General features: G+C 49.4%; 1 protein-coding gene across 1 annotated transcript; it reads left to right on the top strand.

Annotated features, from left to right (window-relative positions):
* Nucleotides 1-1,988: 1,988 nt before the first annotated feature.
* On the top strand, nucleotides 1,989-18,334 carry ITFG2 (integrin alpha FG-GAP repeat containing 2). Its single transcript, XM_082310931.1, has 12 exons — nucleotides 1,989-2,167; nucleotides 3,782-3,877; nucleotides 4,325-4,366; nucleotides 5,228-5,408; nucleotides 5,735-5,874; nucleotides 6,315-6,463; nucleotides 7,579-7,673; nucleotides 10,178-10,231; nucleotides 11,943-12,034; nucleotides 12,571-12,688; nucleotides 13,296-13,469; nucleotides 13,631-18,334. Exons 1-12 carry the CDS (start codon nucleotides 2,072-2,074, stop codon nucleotides 13,777-13,779), a joined length of 1,386 nt encoding a protein of 461 aa, XP_082167057.1. The 5' UTR covers nucleotides 1,989-2,071; the 3' UTR covers nucleotides 13,780-18,334.
* Nucleotides 18,335-19,048: the final 714 nt, after the last annotated feature.

The following is a 19,048-nucleotide window of genomic DNA, read 5'->3' as shown; positions in this document are numbered from 1 at the left end:
TTAAACTCGGCATCTCCACTGTCCTGTTCTGAGACCCTCTAGTAGCGGGGACGCTTTTTTTGCCTGCTCTGCAGGCAGAAGGTAGATAATCTGTTCCTTTCAGATACAAAAACGGATTTTTTGCAGTGAGAAAGATGTCTTTCCGTGGCATCGGATGGGCTGGAATTGTGTGTATATTGCAGAGTATCCCTGTTTTAACATGAATGACATCTGAAATCTTAGTTTGAATTCCCGGTCTCCTTTGCTGTGACAGAAGTGCTGTGTAAGCACTTCTTCATGGGGTTCTTAGGGGCTAGGAGGTTGCCAGTTCCTGCCCCTGCAGTGTAACTGAACTGTCACCAGAGTGCTAAGGGCTGCTTGACGTCCTGCCTGGCCCCCAGGCCCAAGACGAGATGTTCACCGCCTGCTGCGGGGTTTGTGCCAGCTTGGGGAGCTCTGAAGGGCACTGCGCTCTGCCTGGCATAGCAATGCCCCAAGCTTCAGCGGGGTCGGGGAGGGATAGGAGAAGGGGCAGGGTAAAGTGCTTGGTAGGTCATCACGTTTAAGGAAATGCTGATTTGATTTGCGTAGCAAAATCTTAGTGTTGCCAGGTAATGCGGGTGCTTTTCATGAGTTCTGACTGTCAATGGTTATCAGCCCTGTGTATTTGAAAACTCTTTCACCTTGTACCAAAGCATGACTGCCTCTAAGGGGGATGTTGTAGACAGCTTACAACGAGGTGTGAGGAGTGCCTGTCAACTGGAGTTACAAGAGGGGATTTCCAGACACAGAAGAACAGTAAGGGGAGCAGGAATGCCAAGCAAGAGTTCTTTTTCTCCAGCAAGGAAATACCTTGATTTGTTGGGAACTATTGCTGGAAATACGAGCCCCTGTAGCTGAAGCTGGCGTTGCCGTGAAAGTAAATGTAGGGCCAAGTCCTAATGATAAATTTCTAATTCCTGAACAACAGTTGTGAAAAATCTCCCACCGGGATGACAGTTCTTCAACATGTTTTTGAAAGCAAAAAGTGAGATGATTTCTGTAGAGCATCTAAAGAATTCCTAGAGTCAATGGTGGATATGTTCAGTGTGAGCAATCTTGAAAGTACTCTTTTGCCCTCATCATTACTACATAACCAGCTGAAATGCTTAAGAATGTAAATCTACTAAGGCCACTAGACATGCCGTATTCAGGCAGCTGGAAGGAGGTTCTGTGCTGCCCTTAAAAACGGGTGTAGTTGCCAGCAGAACGCGGCATACTAGTGTTTGTAAGTGAGGTCGTGCATGTAAACTTCAAATATAACCTATTCGTTATGTCCTTATGGAGAAATGCTTGAAATAAACAGTTACAATACTGACTTTGTAAACCGCACGCATCTGTCTCTCAGTTTACAAAGCCTTCATCCTGCGCAGTATTGTTGTGTCGGGCGTAGGAGCCGTGCCCCAGCTGCCTGTCATCGAGGCGACCCGTCCTTGCCCAGCGGGAGGGGCGGGCTCGGCGCTGCGGGTGTACGGCCCTGCCCTCCCATCCCACCAGGAACCGCAGCGCGCCGCAGGGAAGCGGTTCTGCTGTCGGGACGAGCAGGATCCTGTACGGGGCCGCCGCTCTGCGCGCTGTTCCCGCTTGGCAAGCGGCGGCCGCGGCGCCGAGGGAGCCGCCCGCCCAGGGCGCAGAGGCAGAAGCCGCGTCCCCCCGCGCGGAGGGCGGGGCTGGGCCGGCCCTCGCCCGCCCCCTCGCCCGCCCCCTCGCTCCGGCCGCGGCGGCTGCGCGGGGCCGCGCTCCGGGACGCTTCGGCGCCGGGCGCCGGCGCGGGGAGCGGGGCGGGAGGGGGCGGGGCCTCGCGCCCGAGGAACGCTGCGCTGGGGGGGCGGGGCAGCGGCGCGGCACCGGCACCGCCCCCGCCGGGAGCCCCGCCCCCGCCGGGAGCCCCGCCCTGCCCGCGGTGATCCCGCCCCTCGCTCTCGCGCGCTCTGCGCCCGCGCGCCCCGGCGGCGTTCGTACCTGTGGAGCCGCCGCTGCCCCCCTGCCGCCGCCTCAGGCTGGCGGCCGGCCCGGCGGCGGCGGCAGCTCTGCCTCTGCGGGCGGCGGCGGGATGCGGTCCGTCAGCTACGTGCAGTGCGTGGCGCTCGACTTCGGCGGCAGCCTCTTCCCGCACGCCATCTGCCTGGGGGATGCCGACAACGACGCGGTGCGGCAGCGGGGCTGGCGGCGGCTGTGGGCCTGCGCGGGCGGGGCGGGGCGGGCTCCGCCCCCGCGTGGCGGCGGCGGCCCCGGGGCAGGCCCGTGGCAGCGGGCAGCGGGAGGCGGTGCTTCCGCCGGCGGGGTGCTGGGCCCGGCCTGGGGGGCGAGCTCAGCGGCCGGCCGCCGCGATGCCCGGGGGCTGCCGCGCAGGCGGGGCGGGGGAGCCGGGCTTGGTCGGCCTGGGGAGCACCCGGGGCTGCCCGCAGCCGCCGCCCCGCCGCGCTCGGAGATGAGCAGCGGCAGGGCAAGGGGCAGCGGTCGCAGCGAAGGAAGCTGAAGCGGGGCGGGGGGGAAGCGCCGAGAGGGTGGTGCGGCACAGGGCCGGTGCCTGGAGGAGGTGGTGGGGCTCCACCCTTCGGGGGACTCGGAGCTTGGCGGGCGATGAGCCGTGTCAGAGAGGCGGGGGTTGCATCAGGTGGCCCCCGGAGGTCCCTTGCAAACTGAACGTTTCGGTGATTCTGGGCTGCAGGTGGCCAGCGCTTCCATCGCCATTAGACATTGCTAGGCGCCCTTGGCGTGGGCTCTGGGTGATGTGTAGCTAGTGGGGAGCTTAACTTCTGGTCCCAAAGAGAGGCGCTGCCCTGTCACGGTGGTGGGAACGTAGAGATGTGGGGAAACGCTTTGCTGGGGCACGGTGGATCGCAAACAGGGTAGAGCCAAGTTTGAATGTCTCTTGACCTGTATGGTGGATGGATGTGCATCGGGAATGTTGCTGTCAGCCCCAGAAATGGTTGTTTCTGATGGGTCTGATTTGTCTGTAACAAGGAAGAGGTTAGCTTAACCAGATATATGTAAACTGCCCCTTCTTCTCCTCAACAGTCAAATTTTATTACAGCCCTATCCTGCTCTCCTGAAAAGCATCATGGCTAGCAGTGCAGTAGATGATAAAACAAATTTTCCTCTAAGAAGTTATGTTATGTGGGGTAACGTGCAGGGAGTTATGAAATGCACACAATTTAAATACACAGAGGCATGATGCAGAAGATGGGACAGTAGGAGTAGGCTCGTCAGCCGGGGTGGGTGGTGATTTTTAACAGTCATCTTTAACGAAATAATCGCCATTCTGAAAGACCGTTACCCCTTCATCAGTGAGATTGCACATCCAGTGGAAATCTACTGTAAGTGTTCTTGCAGCCTGTTTCTGGATGATTGCATTTTCTTCATTGCCATCATCTTCCTCAGGTGGTTCACGAAAAATCAAGTCAATCTAGATTGAAGGAATGAAGATGGGGGGGTGATGATGATGATTAGCAGAGCAGGATGCTAAAAGAGTCAGTGACACAGCTCTGAAACAATGGCTAGAGAAGCAGTGGATAATGGGACGTTGCATGCAAGAGACACTCTCCAGCTCTTCTATCTGCAGGAGTAAAATTAGGGCTTCTATTTTTTTTTTTTTCAAACTCTTCCTATTGATTCGAGGCTGTGTCTTTAACTCTTGTTTTGCTTTGCTGCTTCTTCCCACAGAGTGATTTTTAGATATGAATTTTGTGATTATTGCTGTGTGGGAATACTGTTACTGTAATTGTGAATTTCTTCTTACTAACCTAATTCTCTTGTACAGCTGAACGAGCTAGTGGTGGGAGACACCAACGGGAAACTCTGTGTTTACAAGAATGATGACAGCAAACCCTGGGCTGTGCGATCTTGCCAAGGAATGGTCAGTTCTTGATAAAATTTTTAAATGATTGGGCCTTTTGGTGTATGTGCAGCCAGCTGTCCTTGGCCACTGCCTAGGAATATGTAGGCCAGAGGGGAATGGCAGCCAGAACTGGTTCAGTTGCCTTTCATGTAGTTATGCAAGACCCTGCTTTTTGCCCACAGCTAGCCCCCTGAGCGACAGGTGATGAGCAAAGTACTGAACAAACACAGGAACTGGGCTTCTGTCCCACCTTGACCCTGCTCCTGTGCACTGTGGATTTTGCCCCAGGGCTCTGGGCAGTTGTCTGGCAGATGTGTTTCTGTCCTGACTCTGCTCTCTTTGTCCTTGAAAAGGCTGTTTAGAGTTCAAGAGACAGTTTATGAGAGAGGGGGTAGGGCAGAGACTTATCCCAAGGTGCTGTTTTGGGTTGCCTTCTCTCATGTTTGGCCTTTTTTTCTCTTGCAGCTCACGTGTGTTGGTGTGGGAGATGTATGCAATAAAGGAAAGGTGAGAGCAGCCAAACTCTTCCCAGCTGTGTCTGTAGGGCATGTGGTAGGTGCTGAGGAGATTAGGGTCATGTCACATCCTGAGTGTGGAGGAGGACAGGTTGCAGATGCTTGCTCTCCAGGATCCGCCCTTGCTCATAGAGTTCTAGCACTACTGTTTTAAAACTGTTGTTCTGCTTACATATAACCTGTATCTGTCTGTGAGCCTGTCACAAGCAGGTTTTAGTAAGCAAGGAAATCCATCCTATCTTCAGAAAGCACCATTGATTTGCATGTCCCCTTGTGTGAGCACCACAAGGCTTTGGTGGTTTGAGGGTTGCTCCTTTTCCTCAGTGGCTTTTGCCCTGCTCTGTGCTGGTCCCTGCTGTGGGCCATGGCCCTTCTGCCAGTTGGCTGGGTGCATTTAAGGTCGTCTAAACAAGACTGAGCCCCAGAATAGTCTAGGCTCCCAAGCAAATTCCCTTGGGTCTCATATGACTCCTTTTGCTGGATTGCTATTTCTGAGGGTTAAACCAGGTCCGCTGAGTCCAAAAGTCCCAGTTTAGGCACCCTGCCTAAAATACTGTAGCTATGGGTGCTCCAATGGGGAGCAGAGCTGAAGTGAGCATTGAGAAAGCCACACGTTGTTTGGGGATTGCGTGCACACATCAGCTTGATATCCTAGTCTGACAAGGATGAACAGGAAGTTTGGACCCTGCAGTACTTGAGTAGTTTGTGTGCTGGCCAAAAACCTTGTCTTGTTCCCTCTGTAGCAGTCATTGATCCTGATGGATCTACCCTCATATCTTCCCTTGCCCTGCTGTGAGACAGCTTCTGCAGTTTAGAAGAGGAAGAATCAAAAGGTTTTTCTCTTCCCTCTTAGAATCTCGTGGTGGCGGTGAGTGCAGAAGGCTGGTTTCATCTTTTTGACCTGACTTCTCCAACTTCAAAACACCCAGATGCTTCAGGCCACCATGAGTTGGCAGCAGCAGCAGAAGAGCAGAAGCCAGTGTTCAAGCAACACATTCCTGCCAACACCAAGGTCATGCTGATCAGTGACATTGGTGAGCTGGGAAGCTGGTGTGGGAGTGCAGGATGAGTAAGTTGGGGGGGCGGGGGGGGGGGGCGCGGAGAGAGAGAGAAAGTGCGTGGGACTCACAGAAGGAAATTACCATCTTGCTGAAACAGGTGCTCTAACAAACCACAGCCAAGTCATGGAGGAGAGAAGCAAGAACTTCAGGAATTTTCCTGAAGTCCAAGTTCTCATTACACGATTGGGATCCTCAGGGATGCTACCTGATGGAAGCCAGCACAGTGGTTTCTGAATGTTGGGGGTCTTGGGGCTACGAAAGCCTGAGAGCGCCCATCTATCTCCTTGTATTCCCTGCAGATGGAGATGGGAAGTGTGAGTTGGTGGTGGGTTACACTGACAGGGTGGTACGTGCCTTCCGCTGGGAGGACTTGTCGGAGAATTCAGACCACATCTCTGGGCAGCTGCTCCTGTTGAAGAAATGGCTGCTAGAAGGTCAGGTAAGGAAACGGGATGTTCAGAACAGAACTTGTCATACAGTCTTCAAGAGGTGGCTATCCCAAGGGAAGAAGCACAAAATCTCTGTCCTATGAACAAAGCAGTTGTTGTGTTGATGGCTTGAAAGGAGAGTCGCCCAGTGGTTGTCCTGTACATGCAGAGCAGCTGGGGGGTTGGTCTGGGAAACGATCAGTTGCTCTCGCACAACTAGAGAGCATTAGTGCAAAATACTAGCATGTTCTTAAGCGGCTTTTGGTAGGGAAACATAACCTTTTACTGTAACTTGGACATTTTGCTTCTAGCTAAGTTTGTTCAGCTCCTGCTCAGCTCTATCAGAAGATCTGCCATATTCAAGTTTAGGTACAAAGAGCACAGCAGGTGTTTCTGAGGTGTTTAAAGCTCTCAGTTTGACTCTATCCATGTTTTTCCTCTGCCAGTATAGGTGGACAGCCTCTCTGTGAACCCAGGCCCTGATGGCTCGCCAGAGATGATGGTGTCTCAGCCAGGCTGCGGTTATGCCATTCTGCTGTGCACCTGGGACTCTGAGCAGCAGTCCACGACAGAGGGAAGAGACAACTCTGCCCCAAGCAGGTGAAAAGCATTACTGCATGGGATAGATGAGGAGATTCCGCTGTAGATGCCCGTCACAAGGGGGCACCACCTGTCTGAGGGAGGGTGCTGTCATTTGTCCTTGCTTCAGTGACCTGCTGTGCTGCTGGAAATTGATGACTTAAGCTCACCTGCATCCAAGATTCCATGAACGCTCTTCATGCCTCTGTCACAAAGATGGAATACTACTGCTTTCCTTGTATCCCACTCTCTTCTCCTTGGGTTGGCCAAGGAGAGTGGCAAAACCAGCTCACTGAGGGCGGCAGTACTGGGGGCTAAGGCAGGGAAATGAGTGACCTAGATCTCCAGAGAAAGAGTAGTAGGCAATCTGGTGACCTGTCTAATGGTGGGAAGGGTAGCAACCGAAAGGCTGGGCTAAGCCCAGTTAGTCTGAAGCCCGGGATGACACCTCAGGTTCATTCACTTTTTTCTTCCAGGTGAGGTAATTGGAGGTTTTCCTAATGAGACCCCTGGCAGCCAGTGCTGTAAATCACAAGCAGAGCAAGTGGGATGAGCAGTGAAGTTATCGTCCTTGCCACTGGAGGGACCCTTGTGGGGAATTCAGGTGCTTCTGTGGTATTCTGTGAGACCTGAAGGCAGACCCAGAAAACTGCAGGAGGAGGGGAGCTAGGCAGGTCTCCCTGATGTCTTAGAGGCCTTAGTGGAATGGTACCCTCCTCCTGGCCAGAAGCCAGGCCCAGGCGTGATCTCTGACCAACCTGTTCAACCCTGGGCAGACACTTCCTGAGTGAAAAGCAGGCAGGCTTACATGACAGTAATGATAAAAATGGTCTTTTTTTTTTTTTCCTTGATTGGAATACATGTTTTACCGACATTTTTTCTTTTTTTTGAGCTCTTTCCAGTTTCCTGATGCATCAAATCATTCTGTTCTCGTTTTTTAAACATTAGTGAGTTCCATACCTGGAGTGGCATGCATTCTTTTCCTTGGCCTTTACTATTAAAGGGCTAACCTATGCACAAGCTCTATCAGTCTCTGGATTTGTAGAGCTTTGGAGTATGCTGCTCTTGAGATTGTTCTGGCATAGTCCCAGGCATGGTTCCCTAACCTTTCCCTGATGTCTCTCTCTTTTCCCTAGCGAGGCCCCTATTCGAGATGTTATTCTACACCAAACATCTGGACGGATTCACAACAAGAATGTTTCTACTCATCTAATTGGTAGCATTGGCCGAGGTGAGAGATTAGGAGCTTGGGGACTCTGGCCCAACAGTTGCCCCTGATAGTTTTTCAGTACATCAGTCCAGCATGAAATCAGATTTCCCGTGGTTGAAAAATAACAGTGGGAGGCAGCTGCAAGAACAGAGGGAACTCTGCTTCTGTTAGCCGGCTTACAAAGAAAGACAGCTGGATATTTGCATTTGAACTTTTTATAGCCTTTGTCTTTCCCTGGGTAGCTCTTACTCCTCACCTAGCACAAAGGTTTCTCTGCAGCATCCACTGGCCTGCATTTAGTCATCCTGAATGGCTGCCATGCCTTGCTCCTACAGATGTCCTTGATCTTTGCTTTTCAATGGCTGCAGCTTATACCTTCTTATTCCCTAGATGCATCTCTTCCTTTCCACAGCCTCATCTTTTTTCTTGTTTTTGTGCTTTTCAACATTTGATTCCTGATACCTGGCAGCTATATCCCGCTCTTCCTTCACCTGTGCAGTCCCAGCCCCTCCAGAGCTGCTTCCATATTTCATTTATATCACTGTCCTGTTTCCTTCCAGTGTGTTCTGTTCAGCTGTCTAAACTCTCCACAGCTGCTGGCTCTTCTCAGCCCTGATACTGGTGTTGTGTCCAGACTTTTCTTACACACTGCCACTGCTTCCCTTGTGTAATTGCTTTGTACTCTTACCTGTGCCTGGTGTACCTGCTGAACCCTGTTTTGGGTACCTATGGAAAATAAGCAGCTTTGACTCCCCCTTGGAGCACATGGGCATAATACAAGAAGGCAGAAAATTCCCAGTGCAGATCACTTTCTCGTCTGCAGTTGGCTGGAATCCAGCTGCATTTGCTTTGTCTAAGTATTACCCCCTGCAGCACTGTCTGAGAATGATTTAGGCTGTCCAATGTAGTTAGAGCTGGGGGAGAAGAGCAATCCACTGAAACCCCTCCTCTTCCCCAGAGTGCCCTTCCTCCCCAGTTCCTAAGCTTGTCATGTTTTCAGCATCTCGGATGCTGCTATGAGCAACATGGTCAACAGAGCACGAAATCAATTATTTCACTGCATACAAAGCCTTACATCTAATGAGAGGTGTCTGTGAAAAATGAAGGCACACAGAATAAGGGATGAAGAGAAGGCTGTGAAAAGCCTGCTGATGCTGGACCATCAGTAATGAAACAACTGAAGAGTGCCATGCTGACCAGTTTGCAAGGGGGACACAGCAGATCTTTTGGATCAGAGCCTGTCTGGATGAATGTCAGCTAGGGGCAATAGAGCACTCAACCAGCTGACTGCTTTAAGCTGATCTGCGGAAATAGGGTAGTCTGTGTCCTGGGAGTGTGCAGGGTGTTGTAGCTTGGAGCTGTGTATGGGCAGCGGAGGTAGGCTTGCAGTATTACATCATTCTGGGGAAACTGCCTATTTGCTGTAAGCTCTGCTGGCTTGTGTCTGACTACCAGGTTTCCTGGGTTCCTGCAGACCTCAGGGAGCCACTCCTACGTTGTCACTGAAAGGATTAAATGCAGCTGTAGTTGAATATAGCTCCAATCCTCCCCTGCCAAGTGTGATATCACTTTTATAAACCTGACCTTGCATGTCTTTTCTGACTGCTGGCTAGATAGAGAGTGTACTGAAGGGCTGAGGCAGCCCGGTGGTCAGGGAAGTCTTCTCTTTAGATTTAACTAGTTACATTTGTCAGTGCTGTCCTGCACACAACCGTGTTATACAGGCTTTGGAGAGGATACTGCTTGCAAGAAGTTCACAGCTGTATAAGCATAGCCCAGGAAGGCCAGGGCTGAGTGTGTAGCTGAGCGTGAAGGCGTATGTCTAACCCGCTCATAAAGCAAGGGCTCTCTAGCATCTGACCAGTGTTTGCTGGGAGAGGATCACAGCTTCTGTGCAGTTTTGCTGTAGCAAAAACAATAGAGTTGGTAGCATGATCTCCACAGACTCATTCAGGAGTTGCCATGGAGGTGCTTTTGTGCTAATGTGACTGACGCTTTGTCCATCTGGGAGGACCTCTCTTTTCCCCCTGCACCTTCCCAGAACAGCTGAAGGCTATGTTCCTGTCCTTGAAAGAAACAGTGAGGGTACAGTTGTAATACTCTTGTTTGGCTTTAGCTGTTCTTTGGTTTGTCTTTTGTGATGGTCCTGCCTGTGCTTGTGCATCTCTGGAGCCTGGAGAGGATGTGATGCAGTCCACTAAAATTGGAACTGTCATGGGCCTGCAAGTGCATATGTGGTACAGACAGACTCCTAGGAGCAGCCAGCAGCGCCAGGTGTGCCTGTATCAGTGCAAAGCAAAGGTCTTGGGTTTTCAGATGCCGGTGCCCTACAAATAAAAGCCAGCATGAAGTATGATTGGTTGCAAGAATCTGCAGGTACCTGCTAAGCAAAGTGTCAAGGCTGGGAAAAAAAGGAGTCAGGATGGATCAGCTTGTTTTGGATTTTTTTTTTTTTTTCCAGGGGAGGGAGGGGACAATGCTCATAAAACAGCACCAACTCCTGTAATTCTCTTCTGTACTTACAGGCTGCTCCAGTGAGAATAGCGGCTCGGGTCTCTTTGCCCTCTGTACACTGGATGGTAAGTCCTACCACTGTCCTGGAAGAAAGGCCTGTGGGGCAGCCAAGGTCTGTCACTAATTCGAAGCAGAAAACCAGGAGCTCAGTGCTTTTGGTTTTGAAATAAGGGGCAGCTGGGCTTCAGAAATGCTTCCTGGGTAAGGCAAGAGAATTTGACTCAAAGACTCCTTCTGCTCACATATTTTATATCATATATAGGCATTTATATCATATTTAGGCATGAAAGCTAATACAGGAGCCAAGATAAGAGTTGTCACTGTGAGCAAGTCCCTCACAAATCAGGTGTGTGAAAAAAACAGGATATAATGAAAAATATTAAAGCTGAGCCTGTCTTTCTGTTCCTTACTGAATTGGGTCTGATATTGCACAGGCTTGCTCTCTCCGGGAAACCTGTTGTGTTTTCTGTCTGTTACTAATATCTGCCTTTCTCTCTCCCCTGGTACAATCTATTCATCTGTGGATTTCAAAGCATTTTACAAACATTAATTACTTGTATGGTTCCATGGCCTAAGGGGGTAGAAGTATTAAAGCCATGCTGCAGCGAGCAGCAGGGAAAATGAAAAGGCTAGGTCACTGGCCCAAAGGCACATGGAAAGCTTGAGATGGAGAGCGAGACTAGAACTTTCATCTGCTGACTCCCAAGTTGCCTGCTTACCCAATGGTCAAACAAGTGTTTGAGATGCCAATTCAACAGTGCCATTCATGTAGACAGGAGCCTCTAAACCGCAGCAGAGATGTGTCTTTGTACTTGGAAGGGACTTGGGTTGTTTCCAAAAGCAGTAAAGAAAATGCATGCTGGAACTTGAGTATTGGTAGAGAGGAGCTGGCCTCACACAGGCCTGGAGCCAGGTTCTTCTGCTGTGCCCCTGCCTGAGAAGCGATAGGGCAGGCTGCAGTAGAACTGAATCTAATGAGCTGAACGCAGGATTTCTGTCCAAAAACCAACAGTGTGGAGACAAGATGCTGTGCTTCTCTCTTCCCAGATAGGCAGCCTGGCCCGTTTGGGCCAGATACCCACCTGCCCAATGATGTCCTGCTAGGGAATTTCTGATTATTCTTTGGGCATGAACTCTGAAGCTTCTGCATCTGGCAAGGCCTCCTGCCTCACTGTGGTTCACTCATGAGCCTTACTGAGGCTGGAGGGCACTGTGAGGATACATTCATGTTTCTGTTCCAGTCTCATGGCCACCCCCCACCCTGCCCCCAGTACTATCACAGTATCTCTGGATGATAGAAAAATGGTGTGTGAGGTAAGTGTCCAGTGTGGTTTTAGCAGCCAAGAGGCCATGCCCATGCTATTAGCCAGCCAGCTCTCGGCTGGTACCGGTCAATGTGCTGTCCTGAGATCACATGATCTGTGGGACATGGCGAGAAGCTTCTAGTTTACTCACTGTCTCGTGTGAGATCTGTTGATGTACTGTTCTTTGGGAGCCTGTTTGGGGCAGTTTTCTTCTTGCCTTAGAGCACAATCCAATTAGCAGGGCTGCTGCCATTTTTCCTGTCTGTTTCCAGTTAGCGATGACAATGGACTGCTGTTCTTCACAGAACTGAGACTGTTATTATCAACCACAGCCTGTACCGTACACCCAACCCTCTGCCTGCTGACTCTTAAGTGTTGAAGGAATGTGCAGGGCCCAGTGTTAGCAAACATCTTGTTCCCTTTTAATATTTTCAAGACAATCTTTTTTTTTTTTTTTTTTTTTTTCCTTCAGGGACATTGAAACTCATGGAGGGAGCAGACAAGCTGCTCTGGTCTGTGCAGGTTGATCACCAGCTGTTTGCTCTGGAAAAACTGGATGTAACTGTGAGTGTGTGAATAGGGCTGGGAGGGATGAAGACAAAAACTCAACATGGCTTTGTGTGTGTGAATTTAGGAAGGGCAGAGGGAGTATGACTCAGCTGAAAAGGGCTGGGATTACTCAGGATGACACGCAGAGTGCTCTGACTCTGCTAGTGCATTCTGCACTCATGTCAGTCTGTCCACCTGTAAGAGGTTGGCTGCGTCTGCCTGTTTGACCTAGTGAGCCCAGCATCCTGCTACGAACTTTTTCGTCCCCCAGCTGCTCTTTTATCTTATTGCGAAGTTGAATGGTTTTGCACACTGCTAATACCCTGATTGTGTACAAGCTCTTATGATACATAAGGATTACAATAGAGAAGAGAGAGATGGTCTGCAAGTGCAGAAAGACTGGACAAGTACAAAATGTCTAGACAAGACGTCCAAAAGTGACATCTTGTTCAGACATTAGTGTTCTGTCTCTGAACAAGCAGGAAAGATTCTTGACTGCCTCTGGGAATAGTTGATGTCCGTGCTAATATGCAGTCTTATGGTTCCTGCAGGGCAATGGGCATGAGGAGGTGATTGCCTGTGCATGGGATGGTCAGACGTACATCATCGACCACAATCGGACTGTTGCCAGATTTCAAGCAGATGAGAATGTCAGTGCATTCTGTGCAGGTGGGGAGCCTGACTGCAGAGCCAGCCCTCGCAGCATTTCTCCCTCAAAGCTACTACTCATCTCTGGGAGTCCTGGAATCCTTTGTCCGTTTGCAGTGGGGAATAATTTCCCTGTGGGTATACTGCAGAAGGCCCAGCTAGTCTTTCCTCTGGTGGCATCTGGGAAAAGTAGGGGGTGAGAGGAGGTGATGCTGAGGTTTGTCTGTGATGATTTGGGGTTTTTTTTTCGTGTCATTTTGGGGAGTGCTACAGTGGTCTCTTGTCTTCCCCACTGCTTTTTTAATTTGTAGACTTCTAAGCTGTTCTCAAGTGGAGATAAGGAGGCCCACAGAACCAGCCTGAGCCTTGGCTTTGCTCAGTCCCCTCTGTCAAACCTGCAAGAAGCAGCTTGCAAATCCCCAAGCTCCATCCATGAATAACAGTTCAGAGACACTTTCTTGGACTGTCTCAAAGGGACTTCATATACCCAAGTCCGTGGCTGTGCCCCTCACCCTAGGTGCTTGATGCTTTCTGCTAACATCTTTGGTACCTCATCGTGAGAAGTTACATATTTGCTTTCTCTGTCCTTCTGGAAGTAGTCAGATCTCCACCCTTTTGCTTTTTGCAGGCCTCTATGCATGCAAAGGAGGAAGCAACAGCCCCTGCCTGGTTTATGTCAGCTTCAATCAGAAGATCTACATCTACTGGGATGTGCAGCTGGAGAGAATGGAGTCCACCAACCTGTTGAAAATCCTGGATTGTGACCCAGAGTTTGGAAGTCTCCTGCAGCAGCTGGGTGTGGGTGAGTGCAGAAAGGGTGAAGCCTGTACAGGAAGAAAGAGAGGAAGGGCTGCTGGCAGGTGACGTGCTGGGAACTAGAGTTCTAGGTACTTCTTGAGGAAGAGGGGCTTTCGTACTGCCTGTTGAGAATCCCTAACAACTGTCTTTCTCTCTTTTCTGTAGAAAGAGGCGACGTTTCTGCTGTCAAAGATCTGATTCACAAAACACTATATTTTCCTGAGAAACAGCAGCAGAGCAGCCTCTCGCAGTGTCAGGATCCTGCTGGAACAGACTCCTCTGCCCACTACGCTGTCATCCAGGATCCCTTATAACAAGTCACATGGAAGCTGACATCTTTAATATCAGCACAAACTCTTCTCCAACTGGAATCAGGCACCTAAAGAACATGAGACTGTGCTTTTCCCATCTCTGTCAAAACTTCCAGACAGCAAAGGCAAAGAAGGGCCGGGTACAGGCCGGGTTCTGTGGAGGGATGTGCTTGGCTGTAGGCTTGAGTGAAGGTGGTGGGTTGATTTGCTTTTAGCTGAGGAAGCTACCAGAACAGTAAGAGTCCAGGGTCCTTGCTCATTGGCCTTCCGTTGCCAGTTTCCATGTTCTCCGCTAGCTAAAGTGCTTTATGGGTGACTGTGAAGGAGCACTGAGGACATAAATGGCGAGAATAGCTGATCTTGGTCTCTGTTTTGGCCTATTCTTACAACCACTCTAGTGATTACTTCTGAGTTCTTACCAGGGTCACAGTGCAGGAACTGCTGGTGGAGGAATTGAGTTAGGGAGCAGGCAAGGGCCTTCTCTCCCATTTAGGTGTCTTTTTAAAGTAGACCCAGGCATTGTTTGCCTTTGCTCTGCTGCTGCTTTTCTACCAAGCAGTTTCTCGCAAACCACCTCCTGTTCGGAGATGCTGGAGACGTGTGTGAAGAACCACAACTTGTACTAATAAGGTGTCAAGAGGTAACAGCTCCAGCAAACCCCAGCCATAGTCGAGAGGCATTGTTTGTCTCCATCTTCTGGGGCAGGGTGATCGCAGAGATGGCTGTGACTTAGCAAAGTAGCTGTGAACTGGGCAGTAAGAGGAATCTGTCTTAACCATGGATCTGTGGTGCTGTGAGAGCTTGTCATCCCATAATAAGCAGTGGAAATGCCACACTTCCCTCTTGTTGTGGAGAGCACCACGCTATTTTGAGTCCCGTACAGCTGAAAGAGGTGGACTGGAGGTGACGTTCCACTTGCTGGTATGCAGAGTCTGGAAAAGGCCGTTGCTCACCCGGACTGCTCACATGCAAAGGCCCAGGCAGGAACCTTTCCATGTGCTGCTGGTGTTCTGCTTTTCCCCATCTCGGCTTGCTCTTTGCCTAACTCAGCTTATTAGGATAGGAGCAGCAGGCTTACCTGCTGTTTTGCATCTATTATCTTCTCTCACTTGTGTGATGTTTTATTGGACGTGCATAATGGATGGAGGTGTCCCCTCACCCTTATGGCAGCCTGAGTCAGAGCAAATATAATTCAGTGATTTCTCTTTAGCAAATGGTAACATTTAAAGATCCTGCAGGCTGTTGAACACCTGCTGTTCTATACTCTGCAAAACCTCCAAGGGCAGCCCTAACTGGGAGGAAGAACTTTGCATAGAGGAAAGGAGTGTCTTGCCCTTGGGTCAAAAGGACTGTTGTTGAAGTAGCCCTGTGTGGTAGAAGAGCAGGATCTTTACATAATAAGCTCTAGCTTTTCTTTGCAATTTCCATCTGTAGATCTATATAAGCTTTATAGAGGACAGCTTCTCTTCTCTGCGTTTGATAGCTGTGAATGTTGAAGCATGGAGCAGTGAAATGGTATGAGCTGCTCTGTACCAGCTAGCTTGCTTCTTGGACCACTCTGTCTTCTGACTCTTTAACTACAGTCGAAGCTTCTTTCCATTTTAATGACCTCACTGAGAAGCATCTTTAAATGTTCCCCTGTCATACTAAGTGCTTGTGTACAACTGGACCCTTCAGGCAGGAGCTCTCAAGTGATAATAGTGCTTCAGTAACAGTGGTGTTCAGAGCAGCAGGGCTTTAGTTTGTCGGCTATGGAGAGCTGGGGGGGGGACTCAAGGGCTAAAGCAAGGGGTTGTCTTGAAGCTTGTCAGCCCTGGACTATAACCTCAAGAAACTGTCAGGTCTCATGATGCTGAGATGTACAGCCATCCATCCCAGTGGGCAGTCACCACTGCTTCTGGCAAATTAGTCACTGTGACTCCTTGGGCTCTCATCAGTCTCATAGTCCTTTCCTAATGAAGATGAGTCTTGTTGGGGCTATTAACTAGATCACAGTGTATTGGTTCTTGCTACTGCCAGGTTTCTATTTCCCAAAACCTAAAGCTGCTCCTTCTAATCACCAGAACAAGTTAAGGATTTTCCCTTCAGGTGAAGTAGTAGCAGTTGCTACTCTTACCTCCTCCCCTTGGGGTCCAGCTGAGTTGGGGAGAAGTAGATATCCCTACAGGCAGGGTGAACAGTTTGGTTTAACTGCATTCTGAGATGCTTTCTGCCTAGCCCTGTTGCTACCTGATTTTAATCTTGCATTTCAAAATTAGTGGAACTGACTTGAAGAGGGACCACAGCAGAGCAGGACTCTGTAGCGCAGTTTCCAGAAGCATACAACAGAAATGACATTGTAGCAACGTCCTGAACAGGCCTGTGTCTTGGCATGTGCTTTTCTTCCATCCTGAACACAGACTGCTGTTCTTCCTCTGCTTAAGGTTGTGTATTTTCTTGTCCTGCACCTCCCCTCCCTGAACTGTGTGGTTTCTCTCTCCCCCACCAGGGACAGAAACAGGATGGTTACAAGCAGCAGAAAATAGTAATGCCTGAGTTTTCAGTCATGGCTCACACAACCTGGCCTGTGTACTACTGCACAGATGGTGGGCTCTTCCGCTGTGTGTGCTTTGACAGAAACGGATGGAGTCCTACCACAACTTGCGCCTGCCATGGCCCCCCTCAACGTTTTTTGGCTTTGGCGGGGCAAGTGTTCTCCACAGAAGTACTCTGTCTCGATCCACTGCTGGAACCCCAGAGGTTCCTGCCGCAACTGCCTGGAGCATTTTATTTGCCTGAGAGTTGGGCCAGGCTGAGCTAATCTGGTAGCTGGGTCTGACAGGCTATTGCAGTGCTGCTATATTTTAATTCCTTTTTGAGGCCTAACAGGAAAACGGGATTGTCTACACTCATAACAGAGAACAACTCAATGCTGTCTGTTCATGCCAAATATAAACCTTTATTAGCAACACAAGCACAAGGGGGATGCACATGGTTGTATGACTGAAACTGGTTTATGCAAAACAAACTTTGCTGTACAGGTCAAATGATTTCCAAGGAAGGTCAAATTGATCCACTGTTGGACTGTTAATTGTTGAGAAGAAACAGGAAGGGGTTAATGGGGGAGAGATGACATTTTCCTAAGAACCATCTTTAAAAGAAAATGGGGCAAAACCAATGCAAATGTTGGACAGTGCAACCTGTGCAACCTAGCCCTCTTCTCTTGTTGGTCTGAAGATAACATTGCTGTGTGCTGTGCAAGCCCAGGCACGCTGCATTGTGGAAAGCAGAGGCGAGAAGATACAGATGCTACAAATCAGCCATTCCCAAAACTCTTTAGCTCTTAAAACCATTTGAGAGGAAAAATATTAATGTTTGAGAGTTTCCCCTGACAGTTTTATATTGCTTACAGGACATAACTTGCAGCTGCATTTTGCTCCTGTGCCCCTTGTGCACAAAGGAAAATGAAAACTATCTACAGAAGAATTAATTGGAACTTCTGCACTGTTCCTTGGCCAAAAGATAACTTTCCTTCTTTTTTCATGCCCTGAACTTCAAAGTGACAATACTTCCTGAAGTCGGTGCTTCAGGCTACTTCACGGGCAACAATTTTCTGTGAAGTATACATCTATTCAGAGAAGGAGCCGTGTAGGCTGTCTCTGGACTGATGGAGTTGCATTATACTTCATTGTAACTCGTTGCCTGTTTGTCCTTGCCAGCCAACACAAGCCACAGAGTTGGAATTAGAAGTTGTTCCTTCCCATACAGCAGAAAATGTTGTTTGCTGCATCCTACTCAGTAGCAGATTCACATACCTATTGGTGCCAGGAAGCTTTTTGACAGGGCAGGATTTGCAAGATTTTGCAGATTTGCAAGGATTTGTATGTCCTAGTGTCAGCACACAGCAAGTGAGGAGTCCAGCAGCATTCTCAGACACAGGGGACATTTGGAGGTAAATGATTCATGGCTTTGGTTGTGATGCTCAATTTGCTAGCAAGAAAAGAAAGGGAAGGGGCGGTTTTATTTTCCTGAGACATGATAAACCCGCTGGCTGTCCCTGCTCTCATTTTTATGATCTCTTTGCTGAATGCAGTTATTTCTATAAGTCTTCAGGTATATCCTGGCGTTTGCCAGTGGAGTCTCTTGAAAGGAGGACTGACTGCAAACATAGGTAGGTGGCTCCGTGGTCTTCAGTTCCATAACTCACCCGCTAGTAGAGAAAGAAGGAGCAGGCCTCTGGGAATATGGATGGCTGGAGCTCCCGTTCCATTCAAAACAAAGTGACCCCAAGCTCCTGGAAATGGTCCTGACTATGACTTCAGCAGAGTGCTTGTTCTCAGGATAGGTTTACCTCTTGCACATAGGCCTTGGAAGGGGCCTCAGAAGTCCGTCTCCCCATCCCCGGGCAGGTTCAGCCATACGTATCTCGTACCTGTCAGGTAGCACTTGCTTTTCTGTTCCAAAGACGTTTGACAGACACTTCCCTGCAGGCTGTTTCACAACTGCTGTGTCAGCTCTACTGGAAAGTAGCCCTAGTAGGAGCTGACCACCAAGGCAGTTCAGAGAGGTTATCCCTAAAACAATAACATTCTGTTGTCTGTATTGAAGGGATGGGCCTCATCATGAGAAAGCCAGTGCGGAACACATACAGGATGTGCCTGTGTCCTGCTCTGAGGTGGCAGTTTGTACTAAATTTCTACTTTCCATGTGAAAGCATTAGCATTTTTTTGATCTCCAGTGGAAAAGACCTTTGGACAGCTCCTTCCTTCGCCTTGTGCCCCAAAAGCAATAGAGATGACTGGAATTGAGAGTAGGGAAATGTATCTATATAATAGGCTTTTCCAAAAGAAACTGCAATTGAGACAGTCTTCAGCCTTGCCAACGCACTTAAAAATTACTGGGCTCCCTAACGTAGGAAGACTTAAAAATTACCATGTTTGTAGATGGGGTTAAGTTTGCTTCTTTGAGCTGTAAGTCCTGTTTTATAGTCACATTTTTTAAAGGTAAGAGTTCTGTCTTTCACAATGGAAGCTGGGATTCCCATGTAATGACACAAAATTGCTGGTCTTTGGAGAAAACACCGGTTTGGGCAAGATTTCAGAATACGTCTGTTAAGGTCAGTAGCAACAGGTCATTTAATGCTAAGGAACTTTGGGAGATGGAAACCCACCAGGAGTTCTGTTTGATGATGAGGAAACCAGGTACTGACACTGTAGGATTAGACTGTGATTTGGGGAATGAGTTGAAGTGAGGTGTCAGCCATCGTGTTATGATCTGCAGTTCTCATTTAGTC

The sequence above is a fragment of the Platalea leucorodia genome (assembly GCF_965183815.1).
Source record: "Platalea leucorodia genome assembly, chromosome: 4".
Taxonomy (NCBI): domain Eukaryota; kingdom Metazoa; phylum Chordata; class Aves; order Pelecaniformes; family Threskiornithidae; genus Platalea; species Platalea leucorodia.
This window is presented reverse-complemented; position numbering and strand designations above follow the sequence as displayed.